The sequence below is a fragment of the Adiantum capillus-veneris genome, chromosome 28 (genome assembly GCF_014529385.1).
Source record: "Adiantum capillus-veneris isolate H3 chromosome 28, ASM1452938v2, whole genome shotgun sequence".
NCBI lineage: Eukaryota > Viridiplantae > Streptophyta > Polypodiopsida > Polypodiales > Pteridaceae > Adiantum > Adiantum capillus-veneris.
In genome coordinates, this window is record NC_140958.1 from 78,762,267 (window position 1) to 78,781,966 (window position 19,700).

Here is a 19,700-nt window from a genome sequence, read left to right on the forward strand (position 1 = left end):
TTTTGGAGATGAAGACCACGGAGGACTTGATGAAGTCACTTGAAGACTTCTACGAGAAACCATCGGCATCCAATAAGGTATTTCTTATGAAGCGCTTGTTCAATCTAAAGATGGCAGAGAATGGTTCAGTTGCAGAACACCTGAATGACTTTAACACAAACATAAGTCAACTTCGATCAGTGAAAATCAATTTCGATGACGAAGTGCGAGCTCTCCTTATACTATCATCTCTACCGGATAGTTGGGACAGCCTTGTGATGGCTGTAAGTAATTCTATCTCTAACACAAATACTCTTAAGTTTGATGATGTTGTGGGTGTTCTCCTAAGCGAGGAAATGCGAAGGAGAAGCACAGGAGATTCATCAAGTGTTGCACTATCAATGGAAACAAGAGGAAGGCCTAAGGAGAGGTTCAAAAACCAAAAGGGTCGTGATCGCTCAAGGCGGAGCAAGTCACGCACAAAGTCAGTTCTTGAATGTTGGAACTGCGGCAAGAAGGGCCACATCAGGAAGGATTGCTGGTCCAAGAAGAAGAAGGAGACAGAGTCTCAAGACAACAAGCCAACATCGGAGGCCAATGTGGCAGGTAAAGTAGATCAAGATGCTCTAATTCTCTCATTAGACAATGTGTCTAATTCCTGGATAGTAGATTCCGGGGCTTCATTCCATGCGACACCACACAAGCAACATTTCCAAGACTACACCAAAGGTAATTTTGGGTATGTATACTTGGGAGATGATGAAGCTTGTGAGATTGTCGGCAAAGGTACAGTTTCTGTCAAAACTGCTAACGGAAATGAATGGAAGCTTAAAGATGTTAGGCATGTTCCTTCTCTTCGCAAAAATTTGATCTCTACAGGACAATTGGACGATGAAGGTCACAACATTGCATTTGGAAACAAATGGTGGAAGATCTCAAAGGGATCTTTGGTGGTTGCCAAGGGTGAAAAAGTCGGTACACTTTATTTGTGTACTCTTAGCACGCAACCTTCAGCTTGTGCAGCAACTACAGAAGTTGATAGTGCGGTGTGGCACTACCGACTTGGGCATATGAGTGCCAAAGGAATCCAAATCCTTCAAACAAAGAAGCTTCTACCACGTTTGAAAGAAGTGGACTTAGAGTTCTGTGAAGATTGTGTTTATGGTAAACAAAAGAGGGTAAAATTTCAAAAATCAGGAAATGAAAGAAAAAATAAAAAACTTGAGTTGGTTCATTCTGATGTTTGGGGTCCTGCAAGTACACCATCACTTGGTGGCTCATTGTACTATATAACATTCATAGACGATGAGACTAGAAAAACATGGGTTTATGTCATGAAGAATAAATCCGATGTATTTTCCATATTTCAAAGGTGGAAAGCCTTTGTGGAGAATGAAACAGGTACCAAGGTTAAATGCCTCAGATCCGACAATGGAGGCGAATATTGCAGCCAAGCTTTTGAAAGCTTTTGTGCTAGCAATGGCATTCGGAGGCAAAGGACAACCCCAAGGACACCTCAACTAAATGGGATTTTGGAAAGGATGAATCATGGCATGAGCACGAAGCATGCGGCTACATGCAGGCCTACCGCTTGAGCTTTGGGCGGAAGCTGTAAGTACGTCTGTGTACTTAATCAATCGGTCACCCTCAACGGCATTGGATGGGGAAGTTCCAAAAGAGGCATGGACAGGTAAACCGGTGAATTATGCATTTCTCAAAGTGTTTGGGTGTGAGGCTTTCATGCACATAGATAGAAGCCTAAGATCAAAGTTAGATGCAAAGTCCAAAAAGTGTTTCTTCATTGGCTATGGAGAAGGAGACTTTGGGTATCGCCTATGGAATCCTGAAGATGGTAAAATCTTAAGGAGTAGGGATGTAATTTTTAACGAACAAAATATGTACAAAGATTACTTGGAAAGAAAACAAACAAAAGAAACAGGTGATTAGTACATGGAGCTTGAGGACAGTGAAGACTCAACGACTGCAAACGGTGACAATGTGCAACAACGTCAACCAAATGAGGAGCCTCAACCTATTCCCCGAAGATCTACAAGAGCAAGTAGACCTTCAGAAAGGTTTGTTCCTTCCTTCAACCATCTCTTGATCTCAGATTTTGGAGAGCCGGAATCATATGAAGAAGCTATGCAACATGAATCCAAAGAAGAATGGACGAAGAGCATGCAAGTGGAGATGGACTCACTACATCGCAACCAAACATGGGAGTTGGTTGAGTTGCCTAAAGGTAAGCGGGCACTTCAAAACAAATGGGTGTACAAGCTGAAGGAAGAAGAAGGTGGGAAGAAAAGGTACAAGTCTAGGCTTGTGGTAAAAGGTTTTTCTCAAAAGAAAGGTATTGACTTCAATGAAATATTTTCTCCTGTTGTAAAAATGAACTCAATTAGGCTTGTCTTAAGCGTTGTGGTTGCTCATGATCTAAATCTCGAGCAAATGGATGTAAATACGGCATTCTCTCACGGTGACTTAGAGGAGGAAATCTACATGCTTCAACCAAAGGGGTATGAAGTAAAAGGTAAGGAGAAAATGGTTTGCAGATTAAAGAAGAGCTTGTATGGTTTAAAGCAAGCATCAAGACAATGGTACTTGAAGTTTGATCGATGGATGTTGGATCATGGATTCACAAGATGCAACTCGGATCACTGCGTCTACACGGAGAATTTGGGAGATGGGAAATTCATCATCCTAATGTTGTATGTTGATGACATGTTGATTGCAAGTGCTAACATGCAGGACATCAAACACTTAAAAGAGGAGCTGTTCAAATCTTTTTCAATGAAAGATTTAGGTGCTGCAAAGAGGATACTTGGTATGAAAATATCAAGGGACCGGACGAAGAAGACAATAAAGCTATCTCAAGAAGATTACATCAAGAAGTTACTAGAAAGGTTTGCAATGCAAAATGCAAAACCAATTTCTACACCTTTGGCTGGTCATTTTAAACTAACGAAGGATATGTGTCCAAAGACACAAGAGGAGATAGCCTATATGTCTAAAGTTTCATATGCTGCAGCGGTAGGTTCTCTAATGTATGCTATGGTCTGGACAAGGCCAGACATTGCACATGCAGTGGGAGTTGTGAGTAGGTTCATGGACAACCCAGGTAAAGAGCATTGGCAAGCTGTGAAGTGGATACTTAGGTATCTAAAAGGGACAACAACAAATGCTTTGTATTTTGGAGGAACTGATATTTTTCTAGAAGGGTATGCTAATGCAGATATGGCAGGTGACAAAGATACTCGAAGGAGCACTACTGGCTATGTGTTCACGGCTGGAGGCACAACAGTAAGCTGGGCTTCAAAGTTGCAAAAAGTGGTTTCACTTTCTACCACGGAAGCAGAGTATGTAGCAATGACGGAGGCAAGCAAAGAAATTCTGTGGCTTCATAGATTCTTAGAAGAGCTTGGATTCAAACAAGACAATTGTGTCTTGTACAGTGATAGCCAAAGCGCTATCCATCTTGCGAAGAACTCAGCCTTTCATTCAAGGACAAAGCACATTGAGGTAAGATATCACTTCATACGCACTCTTTTGGAAGAGGGACAACTAAAGCTAGGAAAGGTGCATACAAGTGAAAATCCTGCAGACATGTTTACAAAGGTGGTCAACAAGGAGAAGTTGAGCTTTTGCTCATCTTCAATCGGCATTCAAGGATAAGAAGCCAGAATGGAAAGCAGTCATAGGTTTGGTTTGGAGATCAGTCTCCAAGTGGGAGATTGTTAAGTATGGAACCTGATTTACCCTTGTAATTTTCTGTGGTAAAAGCGCACATTTGTAAGGCCCCCATTATGAGGAGAAGCCATCGTGCGTGAAGGAAAATCACTCACCGGAAACCAAAATTTTCACGGACAAGAATCAGGGGCAACTTTAAAGGCCTCGGGGGCGGAGGCCCCCGAGATTTTTTTTTCCGCCGGAATATTCTTTTTCGTCGAAATATTATGGCTGGACGGCGGTCGAAAAGTGGTCGAAAAACAACCGGTCGGTTGGCCGGTGGTCGGAAGTCAATGGCCGGTGGCCGAATTCAAAAGTGGACTTGTCTTCTCAAGGGCGACCACACATGGGCGGATTGGAGGGTCCGATTTGGACTTATTCGCACAAGGGCGGCTACACATGGTTGTCTCTCATAAGAGAGGGCAGCCCTTTTGGCCTATAAAAGGAGGCCATTTCTACACACATTTCATAGTGTGAAGTTGATGCAACAAGGTGAGTGTGAGGTGGTGAGAGTGAAGCAAGGCGGGAGCTCCATTAAGGGTATAATCCCTTTGTAAACTACTTCTTGTTTTGAAGTACTAAAGCCATTGAGTGGTTGCTTTCCCGTGGACGTAGCCCACATTGGGTGAACCACGTATATCGTGTGTACTCTCTCTCTCTCTCTCTCTCTCTCTACTCTATAATCTCGTGTATATAAATCTGTCTCTCTCCATTAAGTAATCTACTCAATTATCTATTTAGCTACGTCTTATTTCCTAACAGACAACGTGCAGTTGAACAGGCTTTTATTGCTTCTCAAAGAAAGGGTGGTAACAGCAATGCAGCCACTTCTTATGGTTCTGCTGCAAGTGGCAAAAATTATGTTCCTAATGCTTCTGCTGGCAGCAATTCGTCTCGAAATTTTGGTGATAAGGGCAAAAGAAGATGCGTTGCCATTATTGTAAAGCCAATGATCACTTGATCAAGTTGTGTCCTAAGTTGAAGGCCAAAGAGGCTAAGAAGAAAGAGGGTGGTTTCACTGCAAATGCTGGTTCCACTACAAATGCAGCCATTGTTGAGTCTTTTGTGAAAGGAGACTGTGTTGCTGATGTTGATGCAGAATGGGCTTTTAGCGCAGAGTGCACTTACAATCCTGTTGTCCATGATGCATGCTTGTCAGTTGCTGCAGATTCACATGTGTAGTATTTTGACAGTGGTGCTACAAAGCACATTACCTCACATCGTGAATTGTTTACCTCTCTTGAGTCTGTCCCTCATGGGAATTCAGTCACTTGTGCCAACAACGCCTCTTATCCAGTTCAGGGAGTTGGAAAGATTGTGCTCACTGCTGCTAATGGCAGTTCCTTCACACTTGTTGATGCACTTTATGTACCTAGGATCAAGAAGAATCTCTTGTCTGTATTTGCACTTGCTAGACTTGGACTTGTAGTCAAATTTGTGGATGACAGATGTACAGTTCATGATCTCAGTTTTGGTGATAAAATTGTTGCATCTGGCCTTTTGTGCCGTGGGCTGTATAAGCTCACTTTGTATGACAAGTGTGGACAAAATTTTGCAAATGCTGTTGCAGATTCAAGGGCTATTTCAGATGAAAAACTTTGGCATGCAAGTTTTGGTCATCTGAATTTTGCCAGTTTGCTGCGTTTGCAGAAATCTGATATGGTTGCTTCTTTGCCACCTCTTGAAGCACCTGTCAAACATGTTTGTGAAGGCTGTATTTTGGGTAAGATACAGAGTTCTAAATTTCCAAAGGATGGTTCAGTTCGGGCCACATGCAAGTTGCAGCTTGTGCATAGTGATGTTTTGTGGGCCCATGCAAACTTCGTCCTTGGGCAATTACCTGTACTTCGTGACTTTCATTGATGATTACTCCAGGCATGCATGGGTATTTCTGCTTAAAGCGAAGTCCAAAGTTTTTATGTGCTTCAAAAAATTTCTTGCTATGGCTGAAAATGTCTCGAAATGTACTATGGGCACCCTCCGTTCCGATCGAGGGGGGGAGTATATGTCTCATGAATTTAATGCATTTCTGGCTAGTCGTGGGATAAAACACCAATGTACAGTGCCTTATACACCTCAGCAAAATGGTGTTGCTGAGAGGAAAAACAGGTCACTGACGGAAATGGCACGATGTATGGTCAAAAGTCAAGCTTTGCCGCATTCTTTTTGGCTTGAGGCCATTATGTGTTCCACTTATGTACTTAACAGGTGTCCTACGAAAGCTTTGCAGTCTATTACTCCATATGAAGCATGGCATGATAGAAAACCTTCTATTGAGCACATGCGTGTTTTTGGTTGTTTGGCATATGCTTTGGTGCCACAAGTGCAGCGCAGAAAATTGGATGATAAGGCTGTCAAATGTATTTTTGTTGGTTATAGTGCTGAAAGCAAAGGTTACAGGTTGTATCATCCGCAAACAAAACGTATTCTGGTTTCTTGGGATGTAGTGTTTGTGGAAGATTCTGTTCAGCCCTTGCTGTCATGTACTAGAGACAGTAATGTAAGCTCACAGGACTTTTATGACACTTTGTTGCCTCTTTTCAGTGGTGGAAATACGAATGTAAGTTCCAATGAGGCAAATGTACAGCCTACGGGGGTTTCTGAAAATGTTTTAGATCAGCCTATTACTGATGTAGATGTACATGATGTACTTGATGAGGAAAGGGCTGAAAATGAGCAGGCTAGAGGTATGCCAAAATGGCTGGTGCACACTTTGCGTGACAGTAAATTGGATGCACCTTTGTCTAGTCATACTCGTTCAGGCTCTCACCATGCATCTTATGCATCAGATTGTTATGCTTTGGCTGTGTCTAGCTTACATGATGTTGAGGAGCCTCTGACTTTTGATGAAGCACAAAATTTAGAAAATTGGATGGCTGCCATGCAATTAGAATATGATGCACTTATAGAAAATGACACATGGACTTTATGTGATTTGCCTCTTGGCAAAAAGGCCATTGGTACGAAGTGGGTTTACAAGTTGAAACGGAAGCCGGATGGTGAGATCGATCGCCATAAGGCTCGACTTGTTGCAAAGGGTTATGCACAGCAAAAAGGCATAGATTATGAAGCGACTTTTTCTCCCACTTGTCGTATGACTACTGTGCGTTTTCTATGTGCATTGGCAGCTCATTTTGGTTGGGATGTACATCAATCAGACATTGTTACTGCTTTCTTGAATGGTGACATATTTGAGGAAGTTTATGTAATGCAGCCTCGCGGTTTTGTCATAAAAGGACAAGAGGACAAAGTGTGCAAATGTAACAAGGCTTTGTATGGGTTGAAGCAATCTCCTCGTGCTTGGTATGAGAAATCTGACACTCATTTGGTCAAACAAGGCTTTCGTAACAGTCCAACAGAAAGCACATTGTATGTAAAGCATGAGGGTGATGTACTTCTCATTGTGGTTCTTTATGTTGATGATTTGCTGATCACTGGACCAAATGAGAGACACATTGCTGAAGTTAAGGCTGATTTGAATGCTACTTTCAAGATGAAAGATTTGGGGCTGATGCATCATTACTTGGGTATACAGTTTAAGCAGTGTGATGGTGGTATTGCCTTGTGTCAAAAAAGTTACATAGAGACATTGCTATGTAAGTTTGGACTTGAGGATTGCAAACCTATTGCCACTCCCATGGAAATAGGTTTGAAGTTGAGTCTACATGATGCTGGCGATCCTGCTGATGTCACTCTTTACCAAACTGTTGTTGGATGCCTCATTTATGTATGCAACACGAGGCCGGATATTCAGTTTGTAGTCTCACAGGTCAGGAGATTTATGCATAGCCCAGGGTCTAAGCATTGGCAAGTTGTCAAGAGGATTTTCCGCTACCTTAGTGGCACTTTACATCTTGGCTTGTTTTATTTCAAGGGGGGATCATTGCCGCCAGACTTACATGCTTTTTCAGACTCAGATTGGGCTGGTTGTTTTGACACGCGAGTGTCCACAAGTGGTTTTTGTTTCATGCTTGGCAGTTCATGTATATCATGGTTGAGCAAGAAGCAACCTATTGTGGCCACTTCGAGTTGTGAGGCTGAGTACAGGGCAATCTTCACAGCTACAGTTGAGTGTGTATGGCTCAGACGCCTTATGGCTGATTTGGGTGTTGGACAGGACACTGCCAACACTATCTACACTGACAGTCAGAGCGCATTAGCAGTTGCGAGGAACCCAGTTTTTCATGCTCGCACAAAGCACATTGAGGTGCATTACCACTATGTCAGGGAGAGGCTCTCAGCAGGAGAGATCGGCTTGGCTTATGTGCCAACACAGGACAACCTTGCAGATCTTTTCACAAAGGCATTGTCTCGTGAGAAGCTTGAAGCTTTCCGCAAAGCTTTGGGCTTACTCCCCTTTGTGGACTGATCCTGTCCTCAGGGCATGGCACTTCCCTTTACTCATGTGCCAGCTCTCGTTCACCGCATCACTCCAGGAGGAATTTGTTACCATATACATGTGGTAGTGATGTGTGTGAACACACTAGGACCGTCGGGGCATTTTTTCCGTCTTTAGGAGGTTTTTTCCCCCGTGCATTGTATATATGCCCATCACTCTAGGGCTATCTATCTTTCCATTGCACACTAAGTAACACACTCTCTATTGTGTGCCTTGAGCTTCCTTCGTCTTCTCACACCTTTCGTGCTAATCGGTGGAAGGTCCACTTTGGCCTTACCTTTGTCTACAAAATTTGTCTTTGATTCTTGTGACTTTTGCAACTCTGATTCCAGCATTAATGTTACTTGTAATTGTTGCTTGCTACTTCTTGGAAAAGAGAGTATTAGCATTTTATCTTCTTTGTAGGCATTGTGTCGGTCTAACCACTAATGCCGAATGATGAAATCTGCAAGCATTTCCTTTGAAGGCTTCACCTAGAATTTTACCTGCTCTTCATGATTTTGGATGCTAAAGGTAGCAAACATTTATTCTTGACCTATATACATACCTAGCATTGTTTTGCTATCATGTTTGCATGGAGTGATTTGTAGGATCCTTTGGATGTTCTCTGCAATCATATTGCACTTTGCTTCTTTAGCCAGTAGAGCATTGCATTTGACACTTTCTCCTTTTATACTCCTGAGAACTATAGCTATTCTCATTGTTGGCTCTATTGAAGATCTTTGTCTTGCTTTTTCCATGATCTCATCTTGATCTAACTGTGTCTCTATGGAGGTTAGCTTGAGACTCTGTTTTCCAATTTGACTTACAACAGTTGATTCAACGGGCAATGTCTGGATCTTTGGACTTCCTATTTCTTCCTGGTTGTCTGCAACCTTGTTCTTCTTAACTTATGGCTTTGATGGCATCCTCTGGTCAATAGCTTTTGTGCTCACTCTTCGCTCTATTTGATCTGAACTTGCTATTGCCTGATTTTCTTTAGCTCTTTTGAAGTTATGATTGATGGAGATAATCATCTTCAATAAGATATTCCATTTGAATTGTGCTTGAGGACTTTGTGCTGTCATCCATGAATGAACATTCTTGATCTCCATTCTTTGTTGTCTGTGATGACTTCTTCATGTTTGCATTCTGTATCTCTAATATCTTCTGGGCCATTGGCATTTCCATTATGATGTAATTTGGCATATCCTTTGCTGTGATCACGTGGAATTGAGCTATGGTGATCTGTGAGCTTACTTCAACAGTGGTGGAGATGATTCCCCAGCATTATGCTCATTTGTCTCCAGATATGTCAATGAATTCAGGAGCATCTTCCAGCTGTGGTTGGCCACATATTTTCCAAGTGCGAAAAGACATGAGGTTCTTGTTTAACTGAAAATCTAGCTTTACTTCTCTCGAGAGCTTTTCTTTGTTTTCACCAACAATGTTGCACTTGATCGTCTCAGGATTGGTTGTATCCTTTGGTGGAGCTTTATATGCATTTTCTTTGCTTTGACCACCTGCTTCAATTGATGTTGATTCCATTGGCTGTAATATTGTACTTTTTGGTTGCAACTGTTGAGAATTGTCCACTCTGCATCTGAGTAACCTTTGAACTTAAAAAATCCATTGTACTTTTTGGTAGAATTTGTCTCTTTGGAGGAGATTTCGGTGGTGACCTTTGTTTTGCGTTCTGAACTTTAGCTTCCATTGATTTTGACTTATTTGTTACATGTTCTGGCAGCTTGAGGCTTTGCATCATCTTTAGATAGTCTTTGACTTCAGTCGGGCCATCCATATGGGTTTGTACAAGGTCATGATCTTGCTGATATTCATTATCATGTGCATCTTGATATGCATATGTGAGCTTGATCACATGTAACTGTTTAAACACTATTGCATTTGTCGGCTTTTGACTTTGACTTGTGGAGGTCAATTGAAACTTTTGTCTCTAATGATCTTCATATAAGCATTTGTATGTAGATTCTGAGGGAACTTGGGTCAATTGGAAACTGCCAACAACCATATGATTTGTCAAAGGTTTCTGCCTTGAAGGGGTCTGTTGCTTAGAAGCTCTAGGGCTTCTAACTGGTCTAGCATTTCCTGGTACACAAGCTGAGCTTGATGGATTTACAACTCCCCCCTTCCTAGGGTGATCATGATAGCCTGTTCATTGTAAGAGTTCAAAATTGTTTGGTTCTGGTTCAGTCTCACCTTTTGGGACTGTGAAGACACACTTTGGGTAGCATTGTTGACGTTTGGCATTTATAAACCTTTTGCATAGTTTCCTATGTATCTCCTTGAAACATGAAAAATTATTTCCTAAGTCAAGCTGTAGATAGCATTATCTTTGCCCTGATATTGTCTATCCCATGGGTCTCCTATGATATGAGCTTCTGTGGTTTTAGGATCCAAGGCATCATAGATGCTAGACTCTCGTCTATATCTACGACTGTTTTGGTCAAAGTATATGCTCGTTTGGCTACAATGTCGAAGCTTGATTTTCAATGGAGGAGATTTTTCGATGGAGGAGAGTTTGGATCTGACTCGGGGGGTTCACTATGTGTAAAACTACCATATCACGTGCGTTCAAAACATGTTTATAAAACCCCTTATCTGTGAAGCTTTTAGGAATATAGTATACCCTTTTTCTTTTAAAATCTGTAATTTTTTTTCAAATTTGAAAAAATAATGCCCTTTTGTATATATATTTCTGTAAGTTTCAAGAACTTTAAATACCCTTCTGTTGAACTCACGTGATAGGTTACATTTTTATTAGGTGACCTCCCCGGGGGCTCTGAACACATTTCTGGGTTCACTCGGTTAATATCCTTCAGCTCTAGAGAGGATGGGCTATAATAGATTCTTTCCTTTGAAATAAACCATCCTTTATGATCTATCTCTGGACGCACTTCTACGAGCTGGTATGTGAGCCGTTCTAACACTAGTTGATCCTTTTTGTACAATTGCCCTGTTTGGTCTACATAGTGTGCATATGAATTATGGGTGCCATATAATGCTAACATCATTCTGTTTGATGTACCCCTTAGACTCGTGAATGATTGCACACTTGTGGTTGTGGATGCAAAATTATTTGCAAACCTAACAGTCTTTTCAACATTCGGTGAGGTCTGGATACCTTAACCAAATTCATGCAAGAATTTGTTGTTCAAAGAATCAATTTTAAGCTTTTTCAGTGCCTGTGTATCTTTATGCTAATTTTGAACTTGCAATGCTTTTAGTGGTGCTTCTAATGGTAATGAAAAATCATCTAATTGCATTAAAAGTAACAAGTTAAATGCACTTACATCGAGATTTGCATTTCCAATTTTCTTTGTGCCTTGCTTGGCAGTTGATGTGTCCTTGTTGTCTAGGTTTCTTGGACAATCTTCAGAAAAATCTCCACCACAATCTGAGCAATATGCCATGACTGGTGGTATTTCACTTGGTTTTGTCATGTCAAGCTCTAGCTGAGAAGTTTCTGCTTCTATGATTGCCAAGTTGTCGGCATTTTCTTTTAAAACACTGAGCATCAAGCTGCAGTCTGCTCCATCTTGACCTTTGTACTATCTTTGATTTGGTTCTCCAATTAGATTGGCTTCTATTGGTTGATCTGTTCGATCTTGCAATTCTGGCGCTTGGACTATAGATCTGACCACTGTAATCCATGTACAATGACCTTGATTGCATATGCACCAATTGTATGTTTTGCTGCCTTGTGCAGAGTTTTGAATAAACACTTGGGTTGATTTTATGAACTTCTATCTGCACTTCATCTTTGAGCTTGCAATACCTGGCTCCACTGAAGTCTGTGAACATCTGGGAGTTCTCTAAATCTAGCTTTACTCTGATCAATAGGATCTTGGCTCTTGTGATGCTTTTGTTGCTCATCAAGTATCTATGGCCTTTGTAATTTGCATATAAGACAAAGACTTTGTCTCCATTGTAGTCATATAGCTATAAAATCTGCTCTGTTGCAGTTATACTTGTGTTGCCACTGCTACTAGCTTGCTCTGCCGTACTTGAACTCTTGGCTCCATTTGAGTCCATGTCAACTAGTTCTGTAAAAACTATCTCCTAGCAGATTTTGGTATTGATTAGGAGAATTTCTCTTACTCGATTTTGATTAAACTACTTTAGCCAAAGCACTTTTGTGCAGTTGACTGCTCTTAGACTCACAAGAGTTGATTAACTTTAGCTCAACAGTGTCAGAAAACATTGCAGCCTTTTGAAACGATGAAAACCTAGGCTTTGAATAGCCTAATCTGCAATTCGTTGTAATTTGTGCCCCAGTTCTTCCAATTAGAAGCTCAATTTGCACTCTTAATTTTGACAACTTTTTAAAAAAAATCCTGCCACTCACGGGTTCGAGTTGGTCTTTTTGCTCACTTTTTTTGGTTGTGTTTCTGCTAATTTGGGTCGCATTGTGGTGCGTAATTTCTCCGGCTTTGCCTTTTTCGACTTGCTCGCTTTTGCTGGTTGCTCAGTGTGTGACTCTTCCGGTTTTTCTTTTTTGTTTTTCTTCCTCTTTCTGGATTTTTCGACAAATTTCTTTTTATTTTTAGTAATTTTTTGTGAAATTTTAAATTTTCTGAAATTTTTGAGATTTTTGAGATTTTTTTGGAACTTTTTTAATTTTTTTTGTAATTTTGTAATTTTTTAAAGGTTTTATGAAAATTTTTTGTGATTTTTTACGTAATTTATGATTTTTTATGAATTCTTTCTAAGTTTTTATGAATTTTTTACTTTTTTTTGTGAAATATCAAATCAATTTTTTATTTTTTATGAATTTTCTTTTAGGTTTTTGAGTTTTTAATAAATTTTTGATGTGTTTTTTCTTGTAATTTTTAAAATCTTTTCTATTTTTTATTGAAATTTTGGAGTTTTCAATTGGTTTTTTTGATATTTGAAGGTTTTTTCTTTCTTTTTTGACTAATATACAAATAAATGAAATGAAAGTGAAAGAGAAAAAAATGAAATGAAATGAAATTTAAAGGGAATGAAAACGAAACGAAACGAAATTAAAATGAAATTGAAAAGAAACAAAATGAAATGAATACAATAAAAAAGTCAATGAAACAAAAACAAGAAAAAGATGAAAGGCTCCAACAAGCAGGCAGTCGTTCACAGGAAGTTTTGGAAAAAATCTCACAATAATTCTCACATTGTGACTTACCTTAACATCATGAGCTTCTGTGAGGGAGGCACCGCACACCTAGCTAGGCACGATTGGGGTCAGGGGACCGCTGGCCCGGTGGGGGGGCCGGTGGTCCCCTGCCCCCAATTGTACCTAGCTAGGTATGGGATGTCTCTTTAGCAGAAGCTCATGATGTTATGCATTGTATGAAAAACACTAAAAAAGACTCTGTTTTCCTACATGAAATTTTTTCTAAATCTTCTTGTGGTTGAGGAAAGAGAGAAAGAGAGGTCCCCTTTTTTTCTTTTTTTTGTCTTCTTGTAGCTTAATGAATTGTGTGTGTAGAGTGTTCATGCATGTGTGTGTGTGGTAGTTGACGGCATTTACGCGTACAGAGGAGGGAGACAAGAGAGAGAAAGTTAGAGAGAGAGAGTGAATGATAGTGACCTGGCGCGTAGTACGACATAAGAGAGAGAGAGAGAGAGAGAGAGAGAGAGAGAGAGATACTTGTCGCTGCTGCCGTGGCGTGCTGAGCTGGTGCGCAGGAGGAAGAGAGAGAGAGAGAGAGAGAGAGAGAGAGAGAGAGAGAGAGAGAGAGAGAGAGAGAGAGAGAGAGTCAACACTTTTCGACGCGGCAACGCGAGCTGGCAAAAAATCAAAAATCACCGTCGAGTTTTCCACGAACGTCGACACCGTATCGGACCGCACGCCAAGGTTCGAAAAATCCCGCCCGATCTGCACCGAAGCTCAAAATTCGTTTTTTTTTTATAAATTTTTGAATGTCCAAAAGTGCCAAAATTAGGCCGAAAATCACTCGAGAACAAAAAAATCATTCGAAAATCCCAAAAATGATAAAAAAATTCTTAAAAAACTCTAGAAATCTCTAAAAATCATTGACAATCACAATAGAACATTTTTGACATGCATAAGCACACCAGAAATAACAATTTTTGACATGCATAAGCACACCAGAAATAACAATTTTTATGAAGAATGCGATTTACAAGGACAAAATCATCAACTCGGTTCTCGAAAATAGCGAAATGTTCAAAACTCGACCAAAGAGAGCACAAATGTGCTCAAAAGTATGCCGTTATTACGCACAAAAAACAACTCGTAAAGATCACACGATATCAATATTTTACGTAATTAAGTAAAAATTAATACAAAAATTAGCAAAAAATTATTCAAAAAATACCCCCTTTTTAAAAAAAAATCTCCACACATAGGGGATTAGTGTAGCCAAACGAAATCATAAAAACTCATCAATTCAATTGCCAAATAATATGATCAATAAAATTCAAACTAGGCAATTAAATTGACAATATTAGCAGCAAAATTAGGTCAAAATTTGACGCATTTGGAGTGTGTAAATCCCTGTTTTGAGCTAAAAGACGCAGCAATTAACCATTATATACATCAAATATGAAATCAAAATTGAATTAATAATGCATATTAAGCACTTTTTAAGCGCACACACACTAATAATGGACAGTTTTTACCAATATTTAGGTGCGCACACAAAAGGGTAAATCTTGTCGAAATTGCAATGTGATTTCACAAATCTCTAGTTCGACATGATCACAACACAAATCAATCATCACAATTCAAAAGTCGTTAAGCATACATTGATTTTTAGGTGCACAATGAAGGGCAAAATAGTGCACACACACCTAAAATTAGGCATACACACACTCAACTAGAATGCACACACACTTGATTTTAGTGCACACACATTTGCAATTGACCATTAAGCATGCAATTAACTCAATTAGGCACACATTAGCAATGCACATTCACCAATTAGCAATTGAAACTTGCCAATTTTATACGCCACCAAATCTGAAAAATTTCGGCATTACGACGGCATGAAAACGAACAATTCAAAAAATTTCATAGTATCATAGCATCAACAATACATTGTATCATGGTGGAGTTTCTACACAAATCTACATATGTTTAAATTCTAGGGAGGTTGAGAATACCACCTTGATTACCTTTCAAATGAAGATCGATTGAACAGTTGAAAACTCCAACCCTTCATAGCAAATTAGTGTGTAAGTTAGCAAAATTAGTCAAATTAACAAGGGGTTAGTGTAAAATTAGAGTGTGTAAATACGCAATTGGTAAGATACGGTGACAAATTAGGAAATAATGAACACATTGCTTCATGTACACATATCCAAAATCTACAAAAACGTAAACACACAAGTGAAATTAGTGAGGAAATACATCTAATTATGCCACAATTACACTAGCGTAGGCCATCGTATACGACAATGGCGCCAAATGTTGGGGGTTACATCGTTGTATAGCTCCAATGACATCCAAAATTATCAATCCGGAGGGATGAGCTACCTGGCTAGGATATGGAAACACTCACACGATTAGTGAGCTAATCATGGCAACACGAATGGTTGACTCTACGCGGTGAGCTTCTCTACCTATGGAGGAGCTAAGTCACAATGAAGGGCAATCTCCACATCCACTTCTCTTCACATCTAATCAATACAATCACACACACTAACGATTGCAAGGCGCACACAACACTAATCCTATCATGCAACACACTAATCACGAGCACACACACATAGATCTATCGAGCACCACACTCCAATCAAACCTACATGCACACACAAGCAAAAGAGGAAAATCACACAAGAGGGACTTTTGTTTTGAGCTAAGGATAATCCACACACACACATAGAGCACTTTATTTAGAGACCGAACTTGTTCTATGAGACATACTAATATACATGTGTGTGGACATCCTCGGGATCTCTTAAAAAAGGACAAAACTGTTGAAACTTAACATGCTAAAAAAAAAGTATATTGAAGTGGAGTGTGTGGGGTGATGTATACATGTGTATGGAGGGTCTGGGAGTGGAGTGGAATAAGAAGTAAAATCGTGCTATGCAAAAGATTAGCTAGCTCCATCTAATACCGAACTCGGGGTGTAGGATATCATGCATGCATGTGTGTGTGTGTGTGTGTGTGTGTGTGTGTGTGTGTGAGAGTGAGAGAGAGAGAGAGAGAGAGAGAGAGAGAGATGCATCTCTCAATAATTATGTCTCCCTTCATAAGTCACATGATTGGACACTAAACGCCCATCTCGACGGCGTTTTGTTGCTTTTATGCATCAAAAAGCCATTCCTTTAGTGCACTTTTTGTCGAGCACATACTGACTCCCTTTGGTGCTAGTGCATACGCCATTGCTAACCGGCTTAAAAAATAAACTTACAAATAAACAAGGCGTCTGGAGACAAACGTTGGCACTGCCTTTCATTGAGAGAGAAACGAAGAAGAACAAAGACTATAGGTTAAAGAAGAGAAAAATAAAACATACCTTCCAAAAATTGAAAGGATGCTCTGTTGGACACGGGCTGAAATTATCTCGTATTTACACTTCCTTTTTGCCGAAGGACACTGGCAACAAAAGAAGAAAAAGATTTTTTGGAAACGACAATGGCCTAGGAACAATCCCAACAGACCTCATAGATCCAGTTTCGAACTCAATACGTATGGGAGATTTTATCACACACACTCTCTCTCTTCCGCGATCGCGCGCGAGAGAGTGCTGGCGAGGAAACAAAGAGATCGAGACGCGCACAGAGACAGAAAAGCATATATTGTTGTAAGCAGAGATCAGGAGGCTCAAGAGTGTGTGAAATCAGTAAGCATGATATGCTATCAAAGTTCGAAGCTTTGGTTCCTTGCAGCAGTAGTTCAAGCTCTAAATCAAACTTCAAAGCAAGACTTGGGCAGAATTGGTATACCACGTGCTTACCTCGACAGCTTACGTTGTTATCTTCCCCGCTGCCATGCCAGTCACTATGCAGAGCAAGTACTGTTGGGTCACATTCTCCATCACCCACAACTTCAGCATCGTCACGTTCACTCTCATTCTCAGCAACGGCTGTTGGAACATCGTTCTCTACTCTCAAAAGATCAGAGGCTGCAGCCTTATCATTCTCGATCCAGGATAGTGCAATCACCGCAAAAAGTAGCTCCTACTTGCAAAGCACTCATTTACAACACCTGTGCAAGCAGGGCTCCCTCCAAGATGCGCGCCTTTTCTTCTCTGGAATGAACAAAGATACTTTCTCTTGGAATTTGATGATGTCAGAATATGCTCGGTTGGGCTGCTATGCAGAGGTTTTGTACCTGTTTGACCAAATGCAAAATGAAGGTATTGTCCCTAACAAGTTCATATTTGCTACCGTACTTTCTGCTTGTGGAGCACACGGACATATTGGACCTGGAAGGCAAATGCATGCACGCATTCAAATAAGTGAAGGAGGGCTTTCTGATGACTCTGTTGTTCAAACGGCTCTTGTCAATTTGTATGGCAGGTTTGGTGAGCTTGCAATTGCTGGTTGTGTGTTTGAGAGTGATCCAAGTCAAGATGTCGCATTGTGGAACGCTATTCTTACAGTGTTTGCACAACACGGACAGAGTAATGTTTCGTGGGTGCTCTACTCCCGCATGCAACAGCTTGGTATTTTTCCTAACAAGGTCACCTTTATTATCTTGCTTTCTGTATGCTCTAGTGAGGCAACCCTAAAGCAAGGCAAGGAGTTACATTCTTGGGTTATCAATGTTGGCCTTGAGGACAACATTGTTGTGGGGACAGCCCTAATAAACATGTACAGCAGGTGTGGAAGCATGGACACAACTGAGGGTATTTTTGATGGATTGTTGCACCGGGACCTCATACTGTGGAATAGTATGATCTCTGGTCAAGCCCTCAATGAAAGGCCTAAGAAGGGGTTTCAACTTTTGAATCAGATGCAACAGGAGGGAGTGATGCCAAACATTATTACTTTGGCCAGCGCCCTCGATGCTTGCAGAAGCCCTAGTGCTTTAGGACAAGGAAAGCTTCTGCATGCATACATACTAGGGATAGGTTTTGGAACAGAAACCATAGCAGGGGCTGCTCTTCTCAACATGTATGGTAAATGTGGAAGCCTTGATGCAGCCCTTCAAATTTTTCATGAAATGGCTGACCGTAAAGACACTGTTTTATGGAACACGATGATCTCAATTTATGCGAAGCAGGGCATTCATGGGAAGGCCTTGCAATTGTATAGTCAAATGAGAGAAAGAAGTATTGTGGTTGACAAGGTGACCATTATTAGTATGCTTTCCCTGCTAACAGAGACTCATTTGGATGATGGAAGGCAAGTGCACATTTATGCGACACATGTTGGCCTTGATCTAGACATGTATGTGGGAAATGTTCTTGTTACTATGTATGGCCTGTGTGGTAATTTGCCAGATGCTCTTGTAATATTCAACAGGTTATCATGTCCGGATGCTATAACTTATGTTAACATGATCACAGCCTGCACTAGTCAAGCTGTCATAGCTGAAGGCAATAGGCTTCATTCTATGCTTGAAGGCACGGAAATGGAGCGTAATGTTGTGGTAGGGAATGCCCTTATCAACATGTATAGTAAGTGTGGTAGCTTGGTGGATGCTCAAAGGATGTTTCAAAAGATGCCAGAAAAAAATGTGGTGACGTGGAGTACAATTATTGCAGCTTATGCACAGCATGGTGAAGGGCAGAAGGTGTTTTCTGTTTACTCGGAAATGTGCAAAAGAAGCATCATTCCTGATAATGTGACTCGTTCGAGCCTGCTTGTGGCATGCAGCCATGCTGGAAATATTAAAGAAGCCCTTGATTTCTTTCACTCCACAAGTGATGAACAAACTGCAGCCTCTTTGGACCAATCAAACTGCATGATTGACCTACTTGGAAGATTGGGATCTCTTGATTTGGCAGACCAATTAGCGAGATGCATGCCCTTCTTACCAAGTAGTCTTTCATGGAGCATGCTAGTGTGTGCATGCCACATTCATGCCGACATTGACCGTGGATGCTTTGCCGCAAATTATGCTCTTGAGCTAGACTCGGATGATGCCACAATGTATGTGCTATTGTCAAATATTTATGGTGCGTTTGCCATGGAGGTATAGTGGTTTACATGCATTTGACAAGAAGTTCAATTGTGTAATGTTCATATTTATAAGCTGCCATGAAATAGTGGAGAGGAGCAAGAAAAAGAGAACAAGATTGATAGAGATGAGAGGGAAAATGAGGAGGAGAAGATGGAGACAGAGAGAAGGAGAGTTACAGGAATTGCCAGAGACATAGTGTGATAATGAGTATTCTGACGTAAAAGTTGCTCATGGAAAGGAAAGGCACGAAATTAAGAGCGTTGACCACAGAGGTTGTTGAGCTAGGCAAGGAACATGGCAAGTACAAAGATGATGCCAAATGTTGTTAACTGAAATAGCAAACACTTGAACTTGAAAGACAGAACACCCCATTGTAGATGAGACACAGAGTGGCGGAGCTCCAACCCTAGAAGCATTAGCACGAAGCATTGGCCTGGTGCTCCTTTCAGTACTTCTTTTTTGTATCAAACAATTTACGGAGTTTAAGTGTCAAGAGTCACTCTTCTTGTGCAACCA

At 40.6% G+C, this 19,700-nt stretch overlaps 1 protein-coding gene across 1 annotated transcript; it reads left to right on the top strand.

Annotated features, from left to right (window-relative positions):
* Nucleotides 1-16,734: 16,734 nt before the first annotated feature.
* Nucleotides 16,735-19,700, top strand: LOC147420734 (pentatricopeptide repeat-containing protein At4g13650-like). Its single transcript, XM_086504949.1, has one exon. The coding sequence runs from the start codon at nucleotides 16,908-16,910 to the stop codon at nucleotides 19,200-19,202; it is 2,295 nt and encodes a 764-aa protein (XP_086361075.1). The 5' UTR covers nucleotides 16,735-16,907; the 3' UTR covers nucleotides 19,203-19,700.